Raw genomic sequence first — 21,514 nt, 5'->3', positions numbered from 1 at the left:
AAATTATTATCACACATGCATCTTTTTCAATTATTTTATTTTGTTTTGCAACTTAGATAGAAAGTGTCAAATGTCAATAATTTTATCAGTTTTTAATCTACCACTCACAGATTTCAATGAAAAAAAAATACAATATACTGTAAAAAGGTGGTGACAATGTTCCACTTTATCATGGATTGCATAGGTCATTGATATCAGATCAGTAGGAGTTGAACACCAACTGTTTGCAGGTCCCATGGAGACTACAAGTACCCAGTGTACAGAGCCAGGACATCAGAGCTCTGTAAACTTTGTAGAGCCATTCTCAGGTAATACAGCTCACTTCAATAGAAAGTGAATGGAAGCTGATAAATGGGGGTGCTGGGTGTTGGACCTGCACCAATCTGATGAGCTGTCCAACAAATAACCCTTACATTTCCTGAACAACTTTCCATGCAAACCCCTCAGGAGCTCCTGGCTTTTATTGCATCAGCTTGGGTAAAAAAAACTGCAATAGGTCCAAGCAGGTAAAATATCTGAAAATAGGAGCACCCATTAAAAATCCATTTCCTTGTACCTTTTAAACCTAAATTAAGTACTCTTTTTCAATCTTATTGCTTCAATATATCTAAAATAAAAAAATGAAAACTAAAAAAAAAAGAAACTTGGCAAATAATTTAAGTAACTGCAGAGCAACGTGTCCCCATATTTACAGGCTACAAACAAACCCTGTGTGTAGTCTGACCCCAGAATCCATCTGCCATACCATCTGTAAGTTAGTGACATATGACTGTAGGTAATGTGACATGTGACTGCAGAGTCTAATGACACAAAAAGTGTGACTAATATAGCAGTTATCCATTACTACACATCTAATAATCAATTAAAGAAGAGGAATATTTGTTCTCACCCCTTTCAGGGCATCCTCCATGTAGTCTTTGTATTGCATGAAAAGATTGATCTTCCAGCTGGTGTTAGAATTTAAGGAGTTCACCTAAAACAGAGTAATTCCAATGAAATTCTTGGGTACACTACAGTCTTACTGTTCAAATGGTAGCATGTTCTGTGCCATTTGTGAAATGACAACGCACTCATCAGGAGAACATGATGGCCTATTTATGAAACACACTGTTCACTTACACTGCTGGGGTGATGCAGGCATGATGTGGGCACATGGGGCTTTTGCCTGTGCCATCAGCAATGTATTTTACAGCTTACACTTTGTTAAAACTGTCAGGATCAGAGATAACCTGGCCCTCCCTTTAATCACCTAAAGCCGGTGGTCAATAAAGACCACAGCGTCTAATTTATTAGCAAAGGTCAGGGACCAAATAAATGTATAACAAAATGCTAGAAAACTAATTGTTCTGTCCTCAACACCAAAGAACGATCATCAATGCTTTGTGTGAAGAATGCTATCTTACTGGTCATATCAATGGCTAAGGCAGTCCGCTTACTTTGTCAAAGACAATGTATACACAAAAAGGGGTCTGGCTTAAGGTACCGTCACATTAAGCGATGCTGCAACGATCCAGACAATGATCCCAATCGCTGCAGCGTCGCTGTTTCGTCGCTGTTTGGTCGCTGGAGAGCTGTCACACAGACAGCTCTCCAGCGACCAACGATGCCGGTCCCCTGGTAACCAGGGTAAACATCGGGTTACTAAGCGCAGGGCCACGCTTAGTAACCCGATGTTTACCCTGGTTACCAGCGTAAACGTGAAAAAAAAACAAACACTACATACTTACCTTCCGCTGTCTGTCCTCCGGCGCTGTGCTTCTCTGCACTGACTGTGAGCGCCAGCCGGAAAGCACAGCGGTGACGTCACAGCTGTGCTTTCCGGCTGGCTGGCGCTCACAGTCAGTGCAGAGAAGCACAGCGCCGGAGGACAGACAGCGGAAGGTAAGTATGTAGTGTTTGTTTTTTTTCACGTTTACGCTGGTAACCAGGGTAAACATTGGGTTACTAAGCGCGGCCCTGCGCTTAGTAACCCGATGTTTACCCTGGTTACCAGTGAAGACATCGCTGAATCGGCGTCACACACGCCGATTCAGCGATGTCTGCAGGAGGTCCAGCGAAGAAATAAAGTTCTGGACTTTCTGCACCGACCAACGATGGCACAGCAGGATCCTGATCGCTGCTGCCTGTCAAACTGAACGATATCACTAGCAAGGACGCTGCAACGTCACGGATCGCTAGCGATATCGTTCAGTGTGACGGTACCTTTAGCTATTGAAATTAGTAATTCAGCCAGTTCTCTCTACACACAGCATTGATGAGATGCTAACACAGGAAAGCCTCTCCTGTGCTAATCCCAAACTGGAAGTGGAGCTGCTGAGACCACTAGTAGCTAGTGATGAGCACTCGGGGGTCCTCCGAGTATTTTTTAGTGCTCGGAGATTTAGTTTTCCTCACCTCAGCTGAATGATTTACATCTCTTAGCCAGCTTGATTACATGTAGGGATTCCCTAGCAACCAGGCAACCCCCACATGTACTTATGCTGGCTAACAGATGTAAATCATTCAGCTGCGGCGATGAAAACAATCTCCGAGCACTAAAAAATACTCTGAGGACACCCGAGCATGCTCGGGAAATCTCGAGTAATGAGTATACTCGCTCATCACTACTAGTAGCAACTAAAGCCTTGGACTCTTTTGTAAATTGAAATACATTACAAAGTTGTATGCATTTATATTAGGAACACATCTAAAGTTATTTTTTTTATTTAGACATCCCCTTTAGGGACCACTATACCTGTGACCTTAAAGAGGATCTTTCATCAAATTTTTATCTTGAACTGGACAAATGAACACACAATGTAATTGTGGTTGCAGAACAGGATAAAACATGTTTTTTGTTTATTTTGTCCTCTCCAATCAGAGTATTTGGTAGTAAGATTTTTTTTTAAGAACAAGTGATTGTCATCAGATAGCTTTCACTTTAGGCATGTACTTCTTCACCCTCTAATATGTTGACCAATCATAAGCAGGCAGCAACACTCGAGAAAGAAGAACATGCCCTCATCATAGCTAAGAAAAGGTTTCTCACTGTGAGGCATATAATGACACCCCTGATCTTACTGCAAAGCCATTAAAACTTGCTGTTGCTGTGAGTATAGCAGGCATGAGTGTGATTCTTCACATTTTTGAACTTTAATCTCCTGGCAGTCAGTGTGGGAGGAGTAACAGCACAGCTGAGTTTAGATGTGTCACATTACAAATTATTTTATCAACCGTCCTCCTCTTAACACTGTCATCTCTGCTTTACTACCCCCACACTGGCTGTCTGGAGATGAGACAAAAATTTCAGTAATCACACATGTATGTTGTGCCCAATTTGCCTGATCTCACTGCACTGCCACTACAAGCTTCCCTCAGAACATAAGTGAATACTGACAACTTTGTCTTGTCTCCAGACAAGCAGTGAGGGGTATTAAAGAGAATTAAAAAACAATCATGTAACCTTGCCATACACCAGCAGAATTCTGTCGCTGCGCTGCAAAACATTGTTTAAATGTGTTAAATTCCCATATGTTGAATGCTCATTTTAAATTTGCCTAAGACATGCCATAAACTGCTACATACATAAATTAAACTAATAAAAATGTAGGTCTAACAGGCTGTCAGAAAAACAGAATATATATAGGTGATAGATTTACACGTGCCATTTTTGTCACAGCTTGCTTTGCACCCTCATAAGAGGAAAATGCCTATAATGAACACCCACATTTACATTGAAAATACAAATATATTTCAGCATTAGAAAACCAACTACAGAGCTTTCTTGAATACTCAGTTTCCATAACGTAGTCAGTGAACCATCCCAAAATTCAGATTATAAGGCGGAAGTAACAACAGAGTTTTATTTTCTTTAAATATGCAAATTAAAATGTATATCTGCAACTGTTAGTTCGCCAGACTTCACTAGACACAAACGAAATCTGGGAAATCAAGAAAGCTTAATTAATAAAAAATTATAGTCACATTGAAATTACAAGACAAAAACATTTTGCTTTATAATCATTCACTGAACAATAATGAATAGGAAACAATTGCATCTTCCAAGTTATTAGATGTGTACATGTCGAAACAGAGTAGAAGCCCAGCCATCTATTGTTCTTACCTCCTTGCAGCCTGGGTTATCACTGAGTTCATAGTTACTGGCGTGTAGGGGTTGCCCAGCATTCACAGGGTTAAGATTTACCTTATCACCAACAACCACCTATAAGAGGGGTGCATTTTTATTTCATATTCAGTACACAGAAATATATACAGTATTTTTTTGACTTTAGGATCCATCTTACTAAAAAGACACACCCCAGGTTTAGAAAGCAGAAAAAAGGAAAAACATACTTCCTATTAATTAAATTTCTCGGGAGGTATAAATAAGAGGAGGGGTAAGGAAAATATCATTCATTGAAATGCACTATGGTAGAATAGAGAGGTAGTAGATCGCATATAGTTTTACAGCACACACATTATGTATATTCTCTGCAGTGCACACATATACACAGCACTGCTACATGCACACTACATTCATACTCAGTTCTGCTGTATATACACATACATTTCGACTATATACACACACATTGCTTTGCTACATGTGCATACACAGCTCTGCTACATATACACAGTTTTGCTACATACACATACAGCTCTGTTACAAACACACCCATATCCTCTTCTGCTACACACACTTTGCTACACACAGAACTCTGCTACACATGTACACACAAGCAGTTCTACTAAATGCGTGCACACACAACTCTAGTAGGTCAACACATATACCTAGCTAAGTCCACACGCAAAGAGCACAGCTACATTAACACATAAAGCTCAGCTACACCGCCACACATAGATCAGTTATATCCACCAATATGTACACACCAAACACTTACATCAACACACATAGGAAGCTGCCTCTGTAATAAGAGGCACACTTTTGTTAGCAAGATTTTTTCTTAAAAACAAAGTAAGCAAACACACTGTAGTAAGAAAATAAATAAATATTAATAGTACAAGTAAATAACATAGGCTACATAGTTGACACTATATTTTCTTGCTAAAAGGTGCATCTTATATCCCCAAAAGTAAAGTGCATAATACAGTATATGTGGTCCACAAAATACATTACCGTATATACTCGAGTATAAGCCGACCTGAGTATTAGCCGAGGCACCTACTTTTGCCACGGAAAACTGGGTAAGCTTATTGACTCAAGTATAAGCCGGGTATGCATGGCTCCCCCTTCCCTGTCCTGGTATGAATGCTTCCCCGTCCCCATCTGCATGCCTCCCCTGTCCCTGTCATTGTATGCATGCCTCCCCCGTTCAGTCCCTGTATGCATGCCTCCCCTTTCCCTATCCTGGTATGAATGCCTCCCCCGTTCCGTCTCTGTATGCTTGCCTCCTCCATTCCGTCCCTGTATGCATATGCATACCTCCCTCTGTCCCTGTCCTGGTATGAATGCCTCCCCAGTTCCGTCCCTGTATGCATGCCTCCCCCTTCCCTGTCCTGTTATGAATGCCTCCCCATCCCTGCATGCATGCCCCCCTGTTCCTGTCATTGTATTCATGCCTCTCCCTTCCCTGTCCTGGTATGAATGCCTCCCACGTTCCGTCCCTGTATGCATGCCTCCCCATCACTGTATACATGTCTCCCCCGTTCAGTCCCTGTATGCATGCCTCCTCTGTTCCGTCCCTGTATGCATGCCTCCCCATCCCTGTATACATGTCTCCCCCGTTCGGTCCCTGTATGCATGTCTCCCCCTTCCATGTCCTGGTATGAATGACTCCCCCGTTCCGTCCCTGTATGCATGCCTCCTCCGTTCCGTCCCTGTATGCATGCCTCCCCCTTCCCTGTCCTGGTATGAATGCCTCCCCCATTCCGTCCCTGTATGCATGCCTCCCCAGTTCAGTCCCTGTATGCATGCCTCCCCCTTCTCAGTCCTGTTATGAATGCCTCCCCGTCCGTATCCCTGCCTGCATGCCTCCCCTGTGCCTGTCATTGTCTGCATGCCTCCCCCTTCCCAGTCCTGTTATGAATGCCTCCCCGTCCGTGTCCCTGTCATTGTCTGCATGCCTCCCCCTTTCCTGTTCTGGTATGCATGCCTCCTCTGTTCCGTCCATGTATGCATGCCTCCCCGTCAGTGTATACATGCTTCCCCCGTTCAGTCCCTGTATGCATGCCTCCCCCTTTCCTGTCCTGGTATGAATGCCTCCCCCGTTCCATCCCTGTATGCATGCCTCTCATTTCCGTCCCTGTATGCATGCCTCCTTATCCCCTTTCCCTGTGTGCATGTTTCCAAAACAAAACATCATACTCACCCTACCTGCGCAGCCTGGGTGCTGGCACTGCATCTCTTTCCGTCCGCCGGCGCCTTCCTGCAGCTCTTCCTGTGCTTAGCGGTCACGTGGTACCGCTCATTAAGGTGATGAATATGTGCTCCACCTAGAGTGGAGAAACGTCCATATTTATCACCTTAATGAACGGTAGCACGTGACCGCTGAGCACAAGAACAAAATACTGTGGCAGCACCGAGTTCGCGCAGGTAGGTGAATATGATGCTCATGCTGCAAAGAATACCTGAGAGTCATTGGCTGCTATGGACATAAAAGGAGATAAACTCATGGTGTGGCCGCCATCTTCCCCTGACCTCAGCCCTATAGAGAACCTTTGGAGTATCATCAAGCAAAAGGTCTATGAGGGTGGGAGGCAGTTCACATCAAAACAGCAGCTCTGGGAGGCTATTCTGACTTCATGCAAAGAAATACAAGCAGAAACTCTTAAAAAACCCACAAGTTGGATATGGATACACGAATTGTGAAGGTGAGATCAAAGAAGGGTTCCTATGTTAACATGTAACTTGGCCTGTTAAAATGTTTTTCATTGAAAAAGCTTTTGATTTCAGTAATTTCTTAATGCTGCAAATTCAACGAATTTCAGTTCTTTACAACCTATAAAATGTTTGGAAACTCTGTTGTGCAAAATAATTTGTAATTGTGCATTTTGAGGTTTTTAAGTTTTGAAAAAATACTATTATCATTGGGAGGTTTGTCCAATAAAATTAGTTTTTACTCTAATGGTTGATGATTTGAACATTATGCTGACTTATTTGCAAAGACTACTTAGGAATATGAGAAAAATAGCATTTGCATAATAATTTGTGACGTCGAATAAAATAATCGATTGTTTAACCTAATTTACTGTACTTTTCCTTACAAGTCTTTCTCTTTAAGTCTAAAATGATCTTTTCACAGGTATTCAATCAACAGGAAGGAGAATCCATCACCTCTCCCAGTAGACAGAAGGACAGTAGCACAGTAAATGGAAAAAGACTTCATCACTGAAGTAAAATCGGAGAATAAAGTATTTTACCTCAATATTTTGAGGTTTGGATGGGATTCATATTTTTAACATGCTGCAAGTGTCCTTTGCTGTCAACTTTACTTTGCAATTAGCTTAGCCCCTTGAACGCTTCATAGATTTCCTTACATTGTCTCCATTACTGCGCAGTTTCCAAAAGGGTTGGATAAAGAGCCAGGACCCCTCATTTCCAGTTGCATCAAGTGTAACACGCATGGCATTCTTTTCCAGCAGCGCAGGAAGGCGTTTATTCACAGTGAGGTACTTGTTACTTTTCATATGAAGCAGCTATAATAAAGTAAGGAATAAAAAAGGAAATGGTAGACAGACCATACCATACGTACCGTATATTAAGGGATCTTAGGGTAATATACCATTATAATGAATGCCAGCCAAACCCACGATTCTACCATTTAATTGACATGGCATGTCCCCACTCTCTCCCGATACCAAATGTTAAAGAGAAAAAAGTAATTTCAACATGCACAATCCTTTTATTCTGAATTGAATCGAGATATATCTGCTACTGATGAGAGATATCTGCTACCGAAGTGCTCAAGCATGCCGGATGTGCGTGGGTATGGGTAAAATAAGAAGACAAACACTCCCAAGCCCTTGTTGCTAAAAATATGGTTCCACTAGGGATATACAGTTAAATCCTTTTTAGAGAAAAAGAATAAAAAATGATATTGCAACTTCACGTATATGAGGGTTGTCCTCGTAGACAATTTCTTTACACAATCAATGTACTGAGCTCTGTAAAACTACATGGGACTGTGCCTACCTGGATTACACTGCCATATTTCACCACTTCACCATGAACTTTCTTATTCTCGGTGTCATTTTGCTTTTGCTCCAATGTTGCTGCATGCTACAAATGAGAAGACACAAACAGAGAGGGAACCATTAAGTACAATACTTGTCCACAAGATGAACACTGATACAAACTGACAACAGCTTCACGCTTAACTTAACCTGGACATAGACATTGGCAAATGACAGCCAAACCCGTAGATTTCCATGGAATCAAACAAACATCCAAAGTATATAGCAGTGTCACAAATTAATTTTTCTCCACCAAATGTTTGTGGAAACAATTATTTCAAATCGCCTTTCTTTTTGTTCCATGGGAAATAAGGCGCTGTTAGGCATGTGTGATGGCTGCAAGCATGTGCATGGAGGAGTCAGGAGAGATGCCTGTCAGCCAGACGACCATACAAACATAAAACTAAATACGCAAAAAATCAAATCTTAGGCCGGTTTCACACGTCAGTGGCTCTGGTACGTGAGGTGACAGTTTCCTCACGTACCGGAGCCACTGACACACGTAGACGCTTTAAAATCAATGCATCTGTGCAGATGTCATTGATTTTTTGTGGACCGTGTCTCCATGTGCCAAACACGGAGACATGTCAGTGTTCGTGGGAGCGCACGTATTACACGGACCCATTAAAGTCAATGGGTCCGTGTAAAACACGTACCGCACACGGACGTTGTCCGTGTGCAGTCCGTGTGCCGTGCAGGAGACAGCGCTCCAGTAAGCGCTGTCCCCCCCACATGGTGCTGAAGCTGCCATTGATATCTTCTGTGCAGCAGAGATGATACGAATAATCCATTTTTTGTGGTTTTTTGTGTATAAAATAAAGGTCCATGTCCCCACCCCCTGTGCGCCCCCCCGCTGTTCTGAAAATACTCACCCAGCTTCCTCTCCTGGCTGCACCTTCTACTGTATGCGGTCACGTGGGGCCGCCGATTACAGTTATGAATATGCGGCTCCACCTCCCATAGGGGTGGAGCCGCATATTCATTACTGTAAATAGGATATTTTTCATATTGGTTCATTTACCCACTTAGTTCGGTAAAAATAATGAAATTAAAAAAAAATGTTCTTATTATTTTACATTCTATGCAGTTAGGGTTAGGGTTGGGGCTAGAGTTGGTGTTACATCTAGAGTTAGGGTTAGGGTTGGGCTAGAGTTAGGGTTGGGGCAAGGGTTAGAGCTAGGGTTAGGGTTGTGTTGGGGTTCGGGTTATATTGGGGTTACGGTTGTGGTGTTGGGGTTAAGGTGGTGTTGGGGTTAGAGTTGTGATGGGGTTATTGTTGTGGTTAGGGTTGGGATTAGGGTTAGGGGTGTGTTGGGGTTAGGGCTGTGTTAGTGATGGAGTTAGAATTGGGTGGTTTCCACTGTTTAGGTACATCAGGGGGTTTCCAAACGCGGCATTGGCGCCCACCCTTGATTCCAGACATTTTTGAGTTCAAAAAGCCAAAAGGTGCTCCCTCCCTTCTGAGCCCTGCCATGAGCTCAAACAGTGGCTTTCCCCCACATACGGGGTATCGGTGTACTCAGGAGAAATTGCACAACAAATTTGGTTCCAAAGTAAATTTTTTGTGAAAAAAATAAAATGTTCATTTTTTCCTTCCACATTGCTTTAGTTATCATAAAGCACCTGAAGGATTAATACACTTCTTGAATGAAGTTTTGCACATAACTTGAGGGGTGCTGTTTTAGAATAGTGTCAATTTTTGGTATTTTTTGTTATTTTGACCCCCGCAAATTCACTTCAAATGTGAAGTGGTCCCTAAAAAATGGTTTTGTAAATTTTGTGGTAAAAATGAGAAATAGCTGGTCAACTTTTATCCCTTATAACGTCCTAACAAATAAAAAATTTGTTTCAAAAGTTGTGCTGATGTAAAGTAGACATGTGGTAAATGTTATTTATTAACTAATTTGTTTGACATATCTCTCTGACTTAAGGGCATAAAAATTCAAAGTTTGGAGATTTTTGCCAAATTTCCATTTTTAACACAAATAAACGCAAGTCATATCGAATAAAATTTACCACTGTCTTGAAGTACAATATGTCACACAAAAAAAGTCTAAGAATCAGCGGGAACGTTAAAGCGTTCCAGAGTTATAACCACGTAGAGTGAACCGTGGTCAGAACTGTAATAATTGGCTTGGTTATTAAATTCAAAATTGGCTCTGTCACTAAGGGGTTAAGGTAATTGCCTTGTACTGTGCTGCTTATAGTGACATTTGCATGTTACCTGAAGCTTCTGCAGAAGAAGGACATCTGAGATCTTTTCCTTTTCCTGTTTGGCCTGCTTAGCCTTCCAATATTGCTTCTGAGCAGAATATCTGTTCATGGGACAGACCTTAAACAGACAGTCTATAAAAAAAATGTTGGTGAAAAGAGAAAGATTAATAAGTGGCAGAGTAGAAATGTAGTGTACCAAGAAATAATACACTGAGGTTAAAGGAGTTCTACGATAACTATAATCATAATCTATATATATAATTGTCTAAGGGTCACTTCCGTCTGTCTGTCTGTCCTTCTGTCACGTTTAATCGTTTGCTGATTGGTCTCGGCAGCTGCCTGTCATGGCTGCCGCGACCAATCGGCGACCCGCACAGTCCGGAAAAAATGGCCGCTCATTACTCCCCGCACTGACTGCCCGGCGCCCGCATACACCCCTCCGCTCACACAGGGTTAATGCCGGCGGAACGGACCACGTTATGCCGCGGGTAACGCACTCCGTTACCGCTGCTATTAACCCTGTGTGACCAAGTTTTTTACTATTGACGCGGCCTATGCAGCGCCAATAGTAAAAACATCTCATGTTAAAAATAATAAAAAAAAATAAAAAACGATTATATACTCACCTATGCCGCCTTTCCCGCGCCTCGCGATGCAACCGCCATGTTCCGTTGGCACAGATGGTCTGGCAGAAGGACCTGCCGTGACGTCATGGTCATGTGACCGCGACGTCATCACAGGCCCTGCACGCCTGCGCGAGCAGGACCTGCCGTGACGTCACGGAAATGTGACTGCGACGTCGACGTCATCACAGGCCCTGCAGGCTGGGACCGGAAGCTGCCGCCTTTACCTCGCACAGGCGACAGAACTACAAGTATGGTGAGTATGTTCGAACTACAAGGGGCCCTCGGATCGGAAGGTGAGTATGTTTATTTTTTATTTTTTAACCTGTAACATACGTGGCTAGGCAATATACTATGTGGCTGTGCAATATACTGCGTGGCTCTGTGCTGTATGCTACGTCGCTGGGCAATATACTACGTGGCTGGGCAATATACTACATGACTGGGCAATATACTACGTCGCTGGGCAATATACTACGTCGCTGGGCAATATACTATGTGGCTGGCCAATATACTACGTGGCTGGGCAATATACTACGTGGCTGGGCAATATACTACGTGGCTGGCCAATATACTACGTGGCTGGCCAATATACTACGTGGCTGGGCAATATACTACGTGGCTGGGCAATATACTACGTGGCTGGGCAATATACTATGTGGACCTGCATATTCTAGAATACCCGATGCGCTAGAATCGGGCCACCATCTAGTCTATCTATAATCGTCTAAGGGTCACTTCCGTCTGTTTGTCTGTCACGGAAATCCCGCGTCGCTGATCGGCCAGCCGGCCGCGACCAATCAGTGACAGGCACACTTCGGCCACAAAGTCGCTCTTCCCTACTCCCCTCCAGTCAGTGCCACAATAGCGGTTTAGCAGTCCGTTAAACGGACTGCGTTACACTGCGGCATAACACGGTGTAACGTAGTCTATTAACACTGCTATTAACCCTATGCGACCAACTTTTTACTATTGATGCTGCCTATGCAATATCAATAGTAAAAAGATCTAATGTTAAAAATAATTAAAAAAATAAAAAATCATTATATTCTCACCTTCCGGTGCCTTTCCCGCTCCTCGCGATGCTCCGGTCCCAAGAATGCATTGCGGCAATGACTCGAGGTCACGTAGCGGGCTCGCGAGATGATGGCATAGCGGTCTTGCGAGACCGCTACATGATTACGTGTTATTGCCGCAATGCATTCTTGGGACCGAAGCGTCGAAGAGATTCGCTAAATGCCTGAGCTGGATCCGGGGGCCGCCGGAAGGTGAGTATATAACTATTTTTTATTTTATTTTATTTATTTTTTTAACAGGGATATGGTGCCCACATTGCTATATACTACGTGGGCTGTGTTATATACTACGTGGGTTGTGTTAGATACTACGTGGGCTGTTAGATACTACGTGGGCTGTGTTAGATTCTGCGTGGCCTGTGTTATATACTACGGGGCTGTGTTATATACTATATGGGCTGTGCTATATACTATGTGGCTGTGCAATATACTACGTGGCTGTGCAATATAGTGCGTGGCTGTGTTATATACTGCGTGGCATGTGTTATATACTACTTGGCTGTGCAATATACTACATGCCTGTGCAATATACTACATGCCTGTGCAATATACTACGTGCCTGTGCTATATACTATGTGGCTGTGCTATATACTATGCGGGCTGGGCTATATACTATTTGGGCTGTGCTATATACTACGTGGCTGTGCAATATACTAAGTGGGCTGTGTTATATACTACGTGGGCTGTGCTATATACTACGTGGGCTGTGCTATATACTACGTGGGCTGAGCTATATACAATGTGGCTGTGCAATATACTATGTGGGTTGTGTTATATAATATGTGCCTGTGCTATATACTACATGGCTGTGTTATATACTACGTGGGCTGTGCTATATACTACGTGGGCTGAGCTATATACTATGTGCCTGTGCAATATACTAAGTGCCTGTGCAATATACTACGTGGGATGTGCTGTATACTACGTGGGCTGAGCTATATATTATGTGGCTGTGCAATATACTATGTGGGTTGTGTTATATACTATGTGCCTGTGCTATATACTACATGGCTGTGTTATATACTACGTGGGCTGTGTTATATACTACGTGCCTGTGCTATATATTACGTGGTTGTGTTATATACTACATGGGCTGTGTTATATACTATGTGGGCTGTGTTATATACTGCGTGGGCTGTGCTATACACTACTATACATATTCTAGAATACCCCGATGCGTTAGAATCGGGCCACCATCTTATACTCTTTATAAATATCTATCTGTAATCCTGACCGATTTATTTTATTATAAAATTCTCTACCATTCTTGAAATCCTGCTAATCTTTATTCCGTATTTACATTTTTTTCTTCACTTCCTGTGATGTTTCATTTGAGGGAAATCTCACACGGGATGTGGCACAGGAGGATGGCCCTGCAGCTTTTATTACCCTTATGAAACGGAATCATCAGGGGATGGCACTTTGGTTACTTAGCACACCTTCTGTGATCGTCATCCCGAAAATGACCACAGCTTTAGTGGCCGCCCTGACACTTCTCTCCCTGCGATCTGCTTTGGTCGCCACTGCCACAGGCTCTGCTTCTGAAACAGTGTCCTCTTTCTCTGAATCAGGGGGTGGTGATAGAAGCAAGATGAGTGACAGCAATGGAGCCTTACAGCTTCTATCACTGCCCTCAAATCAATGATAATCAGATGATGATGATAAAAGCAGGATTAGTAATAGGCAGTGCTTTGGAGTTGGTAAGCCAAACCACCAACTCTGACTCCTCAATTTCCCTGACTTCCAACTCCAGCTCAGACTCCACAGCACTGCCTCACTACTGAGCATGTACATAAAGTGCAGCACAAATTCATCTCAACTAAACTCCAAGATCCTTAGATCAGGAACAGAAGAGACATTTATAGGACATTTCATAACTTTCCCAAATTACGGTATTATGAAACATTTACAGCACATCCTGCATTGTACTACTTACCCCAATTTAGTATAGATTGTAGGAGTTGCTCCATTTTATACGACTCCAATTCCAACTCCACCAAAATGGACACCGACTCCATGACTCTGACTGCACAGTCCTGGTAACAGCAGCGCCACCCCTTGATGATGATTTGTCTGCGGAAAGTGATAGAAGCTGTGGGATGACACTGCAGTCAATCACCTTGCTTCTATCACTGCTCCCTGATAACATGTAATTTCAGAGAAATAGGCGGCGGTGTCAGAAGCAAGGACTGTGCTGGCAGGCATTGAAGAGTGCTGCGGGCATAGAAATGTGCTGATGACCACTGAAGCTGCGGTCAGCAAGCACTGAAGCACAGAAGAAACATGGCGATGGCGAAAAAAGATATTGTCATAATTCCAACACCCCACTGAACCAGGACGTCATTCGGTCTTGAAGGCAAATGATGCCTTTTTTCATCAGTTTTGCCATCATTTGTGATCTGTTGAGTTGTATCAGGCTGATGCAGGCTGAGCCTAATTCAATGGATATAAGTGAATCTAGGCTAAGATAGGAGTGCCTATTTAAGACAAACTATTTGGACAAAAGCACTGGGACATCTACACATTTCACTTTTGGAAGATTTTAGCACATCTCTTTAAATCCATAAACATTGTTATGGTGTTGCAAGTTAATGCCAAAGGTGTTGGAGGGGATTGAGGTTAGGACTCTGTGTGAATCTGTCAACTTCTTCCACAGCCATCTTATCCAGCAATGTTTTTATGGACCTTTTACTTTGTGTACTGGGGCACAGTTAAATTGTAACAGAACAGGTGAAAGCTACAATTGTTTCAAATGTTTTGGAATACTGAAGCTTTAAGATTTCTCTTCACTGGCACTTAGGAAATTAGGCCAACCCTTGAAAAACATTCCCATACCATAATGCCTCCTCCATTAAACTTTAAGGGGGTATTCCCATCTCCAAGATCCCATCCCAATATGTAGTAGGTGTAATATTGATAATATTAGCAAATACCTCCAATTAGAAATGTAGTATACTTTTTATTATTATTATTTATTATTATAGCGCCATTTATTCCATGGCGCTTTACATGTGAGGAGGGGTATACATAATAAAACAAGTACAATAATCTTGAACAATACAAGTCACAACTGGTACAGGAGGAGAGAGGACCCTGCCCGCGAGGGCTCACATTCCAGAAGGGATGGGTGAGGATACAGTAGGTGAGGATACAGTAGGTTAGGGTAGAGCTAGTCGTGCAGCGGTTTGTTCAATCGGTGGTTACTGCAGGTTGTAGGCTTGTCAGAAGAGGTAGGTCTTCAGATTCTTTTTGAAGGTTTCGATGGTAGGCGAGAGTCTGATATGTTGTGGTAGAGAGTTCCAGAGTAGGGGGGATGCACGAGAGAAATCTTGTATGCGATTGTGGGAAGAGGAGATAAGAGGGGAGTAGAGAAGGAGATCTTGTGAGGATTGGAGGATGCAAGCAGGAAAGTACCGGGAGACGAGGTCACAGATGTATGGAGGAGACAGGTTGTGGATGGCTTTGTATGTCATGGTTAGGCTTTTGTACTGGAGTCTCTGGGTGATGGGGAGCCAGTGCAGGGATTGACAGAGCGAAGAGGCCACGGAATAGCGGGGGGACAGGTGGATTAGTCGGGCAGCAGAGTTTAGAATAGATTGGAGGGGTGCAAGAGTGTTAGAGGGGAGGCCACAGAGCAGGAGGTTACAGTAGTCGAGGCGGGAGATGATGAGGGCATGGACTAGGGTTTTTGCAGATTCTTGGTTTAGGAATGTACGGATCCGTGAAATATTTTTGAGTTGGAGGCAGCAGGAAGTGGAAAGGGTTTGGATATGTGGTTTGAAGGAGAGATCAGGGACAAGGATTACCCCAAGACAGCTGGCTTGTGGGACTGGGGAGAGTGGGCAGTCGTTTACTGTAATGGATAGGTTTGTTGGTTAGGTCGTGTGAGATGGGGGAAAGATGATGAATTCTGTTTTGTCCATGTTAAGTTTTAGAAATCTAGCGGAGAAGAAGGATGAAATAGCGGATAGACATTGAGGGATTCTGGTTAGTAGGGTGGTGATATCTGGTCCAGAGATGTAGATCTGTGTGTCGTCAGCATAGAGATGATACTGAAAGCCGTGAGATTCTATGAGCTGTCCCAGGCCAAAGGTGTAAATGGAGAAGAGCAGGGGCCATAGAACTGAACCTTGCGGGACTCCGACAGATAGGGGGCGAGGTGAGGAGGTGGTGTGTGAGTGGGAGACGCTGAATGTCCAGTCAGTTAGGTATGATGAGATCCAGGATAGGGCCAAGTCTCCTGATTTGCTTACCCCATGTGCAGGGCATTGCAGTAGCTTAGGGATTGTGGTGTGCCTCCACCCTTGGTGGTCAGGGAGTACTCACTTTGCTGGTCATTGAGGAATACACCCGGGACACCCAGGGTTAAAAGTCCACTCTGTTTATTCGTACACAGCATAAACCTCTTTTCAAAAACGTAGTAACATACAGCATCCTATGTCCAGCAACCATTCAACCTCATAGAACCCACGGTCCTTGCTGAGCCCTGGTATGCCTAATACCAGTTAGAGTCTGTTACCTGTCAGCAACGCCGCACAGATCTCCCGGATACCTCTGATCCTCAGAGGCATCCTCCAAACACTTCTCACTCTGGCTCAGACTCTCCACCACTGCCGCCCGTGCACAAACACAGACTATATGTTGGGTCTCTAGACACCCCCTTGGGTGTAGGTGACTGGACCCACCCATCTTTCCAAGTCACCTGGAAGCCTTCCCAATGTATAGTAAACCCTCAGCAGTAGATCTGCTGAGAAAACAAGGCTTTCTATCACAGGGCCACCCACCTCTGCGACACATATCCATTAACCACATGACCAGTCGCAATACCACAGTAACCATGACTAATATTATTATTACACCTACTACATATTGGGATAGGATCTTGGAGGTGTGAATTCCCCTTTAAAGTTAGAATGGCTTGTTCTATTACAAATGTCAGTAAAGGCCGACTGCATGGCTGGAGAGGCTGGCTGACACCTGCAACAAGATACTGAATGAAAACCTGAATTATAAGGGATGTGTCCCGATTCGTTTGTCCATATTGTGTGGATAGACATTCAAGATATACACAGTAACACATCAGTCATGTAAGGCTTCTTTCACACTAGCGTCGGAATCTCCCTGTCGCAATGCGTCGGGGAGAGATTCCGACGCTAGCGTTTAGCGCATTGCACAATGGAGGCAGCGGATGCATTTCTCCGGCGCATCCGCTGCCCCATTGTAAGGTGCGGGGAGGTGGGGGCGGAGTTCCGGCCGCGCATGCGCGGTCGGAAAAAGCGGTCCGTCAGGAGCAAAAAACGTTACATGCAACGTTTTTTGCTCCCGACGGTCCGCCAAAGCACGACGCATCCGTCGCTCGACGGATGCGACGTGTGGCAATCCGTCGCAAATGCGTCGTCAATACAAGTCTATGGGGAAAAAACGCATCCTGCAAGCACTTTTGCAGGGTGCGTTTTTTCTGCAAAACGACGCATTGTGACGGATTGCAGAAAACGCTAGTGTGAAAGTAGCCTAAGCTAGGTATTTAAATGTACCCTCCTCTATTTTCACACTGAAAAATTATAAAAATGACAAACAATTCTGAACTCAGTTCTCATGTCATTCTCACCTCTGAATTTTTTGGGTGGGTTATCCAGATCTCCTGCTGCAGGCTCCACGACACATCTGTCATCAACCAAACTGCCAGGGAGAGAAGAAATCACAGATAAGAAACCCAATAACCCAAACAGCAAAACCAGTAAATGGAAACAGATAGACCAACACCAACAGTACAGCAAAACGAGAAGTATAAATAATTCCGTAATATTTGTTAGGCTTTTATGTTCTACTCCTCATTTTGGATTAAATGGAATCTGTCATTTAAAAAAAAACCTCTTAACCTGTAGATAATCTGCACTTTAATAGCGTTCTAAAGCCGTGTGGTCGACACACTGAAAACCTGGCTGTCAGGAGGAAATAAATATTATTCCTCAGGGCAGCCTCTGGCTTTCAGTCATCGAGACATGGCCGATGCGGCTTTTGTCATCACTCAGTACATAACCGCGCCTCTGAACTGACTGACAGCTGACTCTTCAGTCACCACTCACTGCATAGTGAGACCGGCTGTAACCACACATCCAGCAGCGACTGATAGTCAGCTCTTTACTGATACAATGCTGAGCCAGGTGTCAGTCAGTGCTGGGACATGTTTAAAAATGTACCTTTCCTTCTGATTTTAAACATGCCACGATAACACCTATCCTTAAAAAGCCAACCCTTGACCCAACCGCTATGTCCAGCTATAGCACAATATCGCTGTTCCCATTCGCTTCCAAACTCCTGGAGCAGCACGTCCACGCTGAACTTTTCTCCCACCTCTCATCTAACTTACTCTTTGACCATCTACAATCTGTTTTCTGCCCCCATGACTCAACTGAGACAGCCCTGACCAAAATTAATAATGACCTACTTACAGCCAAAGCTAACGGACAATACTCTATACTCCTCCTTCTAAACCTGTCCTCTGCTTTTGACATAGTTGACCACTTCCTCCTACTACAGATCCTCTCCTCCTTTGGCATCAAAGACCTCGCACTATCCTGGATCTCCTCATACTTTTTCAACTGCACATTCAGTGTCTCCCACCCCCACACTACCTCCTCATCCCACCCTCTCTCTGTTGGGAGTCCCCCAAGGCTCTGGTCTGGTTACTCTTCTCAATTTATACACTGAACTATCTCCTATCCTGGAATACCCACTGCACCCCTGAATCCCATGTACTTCTCTCCCTCTGTTCTAAGTGGTATGTCTGAACTATCTGATATCCTGGAATACCCACTGCACCCCTAAATCCCATGTACTTCTCTCCCTCTGTTTCTAAGTGGTACGTCTGAACTATCTCCTATCCTGGAATACCCACTGCACCCCTGAATCCCATGTACTTCTCTCCCTCTGTTCTAAGTGGTACGTCTGAACTATCTCCTATCCTGGAATACCCACTGCACCCCTGAATCCCATGTACTTCTCTCCCTCTGTTCTAAGTGGTAATTCTTTTTCCCTGACTTCAATTCCTGTATAATTCTGAAAATGTATCTGACTGCATATTGACATGTCTGTGCTCCTCACACCTAGCCTCATTTTTTGATCTTATCCTGCCTCTGTCTTCATCTTTGGTAGTCAAATGTTGTATTAACTGGAACCGGCTAATTGTCCCCTGCTGTGGACTATTCGCCACCTCCTTCCTCCCCTCCGTCTCTCACCTGGCTTCATTTCTTGGTCATTTGAATGGTATAAGTTGCATGGAGCGGATGAGTTATGACTTTAGTCAGATGTGACATAATTTCAAGTGACATATTTTAAGTGCATCATCTGAAATATACCAGAAATAGTCCAGAAATCGGCCAGACGGTAAGACTAAACACTGTCTTCTAAGTTTACTTGCCTTTCTTTTTCTCCCCTGCTCTTTAACCATGCTCACATTTCCCCCACTTTTTTTCTCCACTAATCCTCACTCTCCTCCACTAACCCCATACCTTTGCACCCTCAAACCACATAACTATCTTCCCCTCTTACCCCCCACCTCGCTTCATCTGCAGACCTGCTCTCTAACCTCAGACCTCTACCACCAAAATATAATAAGCCAATCACTCTCCTTCACCCACCTGCTTCTTTCTCTGCTTATTCTCACTGCTGGCGACACATCCCTTAATCCTGCCCCCCACCTCATTCATCACTAATCCTCACCCCTATCCTTCTCACACTATGAGAAACTATCGCAACCCCTCACACTTAAAATCGGTGCCACTTACCCCCACCCCCCTGCTTCCCCTCTCTGGGGCACTTTGGAATGCCCACTCTGTCAGCAACAAGTTCCACATGGTCCATAATCTCTTCACTTCCCGCAACCTTTCCTTCCTGGCCCTCACTGAGACCTGGCTGACGTCCCGACACGGCCTCGCTTGCAGCACTGAGCTACGGTGGCCTCCAATTTACCCACACTCCTCGCTCTGGCAACAGACATGGTGGAGGAGTGGGTATCCTTCTTTCTAAAAACTGTTCCTTCAACCCTACCCAACCCCCACCCTCCCCTATCCTCCCTTCTTTCGAGGTTCACTCTGTCCGTACCTACGCTCCCTCCAATCTCCAAATGGCTGTCATATACCGACCACCGGGCTCAACCACTGCCTTCATCGACCAATTCTCCACCTGGCTCCTTCACTTTCTCTCTGCTGACATCCCCACTATCATCATGGGTGACTTTAATATCCCTACTGACACCCGCCAGCCAGCAGCCTCCAAGCTACTGGCCCTTACTTCATCCTTTGGACTCACTCAGTGGTCCTCCACAGCCACCCACACAGACGGACATACGCTAGACCTCATCTTCACCCGCCTCTGTTCCTTATCTAATCTCACAACCTCTCCCTTCCCCCTATCTGACCACCATCTACTCACCTTCTCATCCTTGTCCTCCTCACCTGCCCATGTCCAGCCATTACCACATCCTCGCAGAAACCTCGCACATCTAGACATTCACAGACTCTCAGACTCTCTCCTATCCCTGTCCTCCATATCTTCACTCCACGACATGGACAGCGCCACCGCGTTCTATAACTCAACTCTCACATCAGCCATAGACTCAGTCGCCCCTCTCATGCATGGCACAGTGGGACGAACCAATCGGCAACCTTGGCATAACAATCTCACAAAAAAACTTTGACAAGCATCCAGGGTTGCGGAGCGGCGTTGGAAGAAAACACGCCTGCCAGACGACTTCACTGCTTTCAAACAAGCTACATTTGACTTCAAATTAGCCCTCACCTCCGCTAAACAGACCTATTCACTAACCTTGTATCTTCATTATCCTACAACCCAAAACAACTAATCAGCACATTTACCTCCCTCCTCCGCCCACCACTGCCACCTCCCCTCATCTCTTCCGAGGACTTTGCCACCTACTTCAAAAACAAGATCGTCCAAACAAGGCAAACCCTAACTGTTCCACAACCCCAACCACTCCATATACCAGACCTCTGCCCTTCCCTAATAACCTCCCTCTCCAACATCACTGAAGGAGAGCTTACTCGCCTCTTTTCCAAATCGCACCTCACCACCTGTGCACTTGACCCCATCCCCTCAAACCTGCTCCCCAACCTCACTAACATGCTCATTCCAGCCCTAACCCATCTCTTCAACCTATCGCTATCTTCTGGTACCTTCACCTCGGAATTCAAACATGCCACCAACACACCCATCCTCAAAAAAACTAACCTTGACCCAACTGCTATGCCCAGCTACCGCCCCATATCACTGCTCCCGTTTGCTTCAAAACTCCTTGAGCAGCATGTCCATGCTCAAATTTCCTCCCACCTCTCATCTAACTCTCTCCTTGACAACCTCCAATCTGGCTTCTGCCCCCACCACTCCACCGAAACTGCCCTGACAAAAATTACT

At 44.4% G+C, this 21,514-nt stretch overlaps 1 protein-coding gene across 1 annotated transcript in view; it reads right to left on the bottom strand.

The window, feature by feature from the left end:
• The window catches only part of ITPR3 (inositol 1,4,5-trisphosphate receptor type 3), a 544,758-nt gene that overhangs the window by 409,207 nt on the left and 114,037 nt on the right, over window positions 1–21,514 (bottom strand). The window contains exons 2-7 of the mRNA XM_069756594.1: window positions 17,691–17,761; window positions 10,394–10,515; window positions 8,129–8,215; window positions 7,474–7,632; window positions 4,103–4,201; window positions 890–973 (exon numbers count right to left, since the gene is read on the bottom strand). Of these exons, the coding sequence (XP_069612695.1) occupies window positions 890–973; window positions 4,103–4,201; window positions 7,474–7,632; window positions 8,129–8,215; window positions 10,394–10,515; window positions 17,691–17,761 (622 nt within the window). The remainder of the gene's footprint in view (window positions 1–889; window positions 974–4,102; window positions 4,202–7,473; window positions 7,633–8,128; window positions 8,216–10,393; window positions 10,516–17,690; window positions 17,762–21,514) is intronic.

This window comes from Ranitomeya imitator, chromosome 3 (genome assembly GCF_032444005.1).
Source record: "Ranitomeya imitator isolate aRanImi1 chromosome 3, aRanImi1.pri, whole genome shotgun sequence".
Classification (NCBI taxonomy): domain Eukaryota; kingdom Metazoa; phylum Chordata; class Amphibia; order Anura; family Dendrobatidae; genus Ranitomeya; species Ranitomeya imitator.
This window is presented reverse-complemented; position numbering and strand designations above follow the sequence as displayed.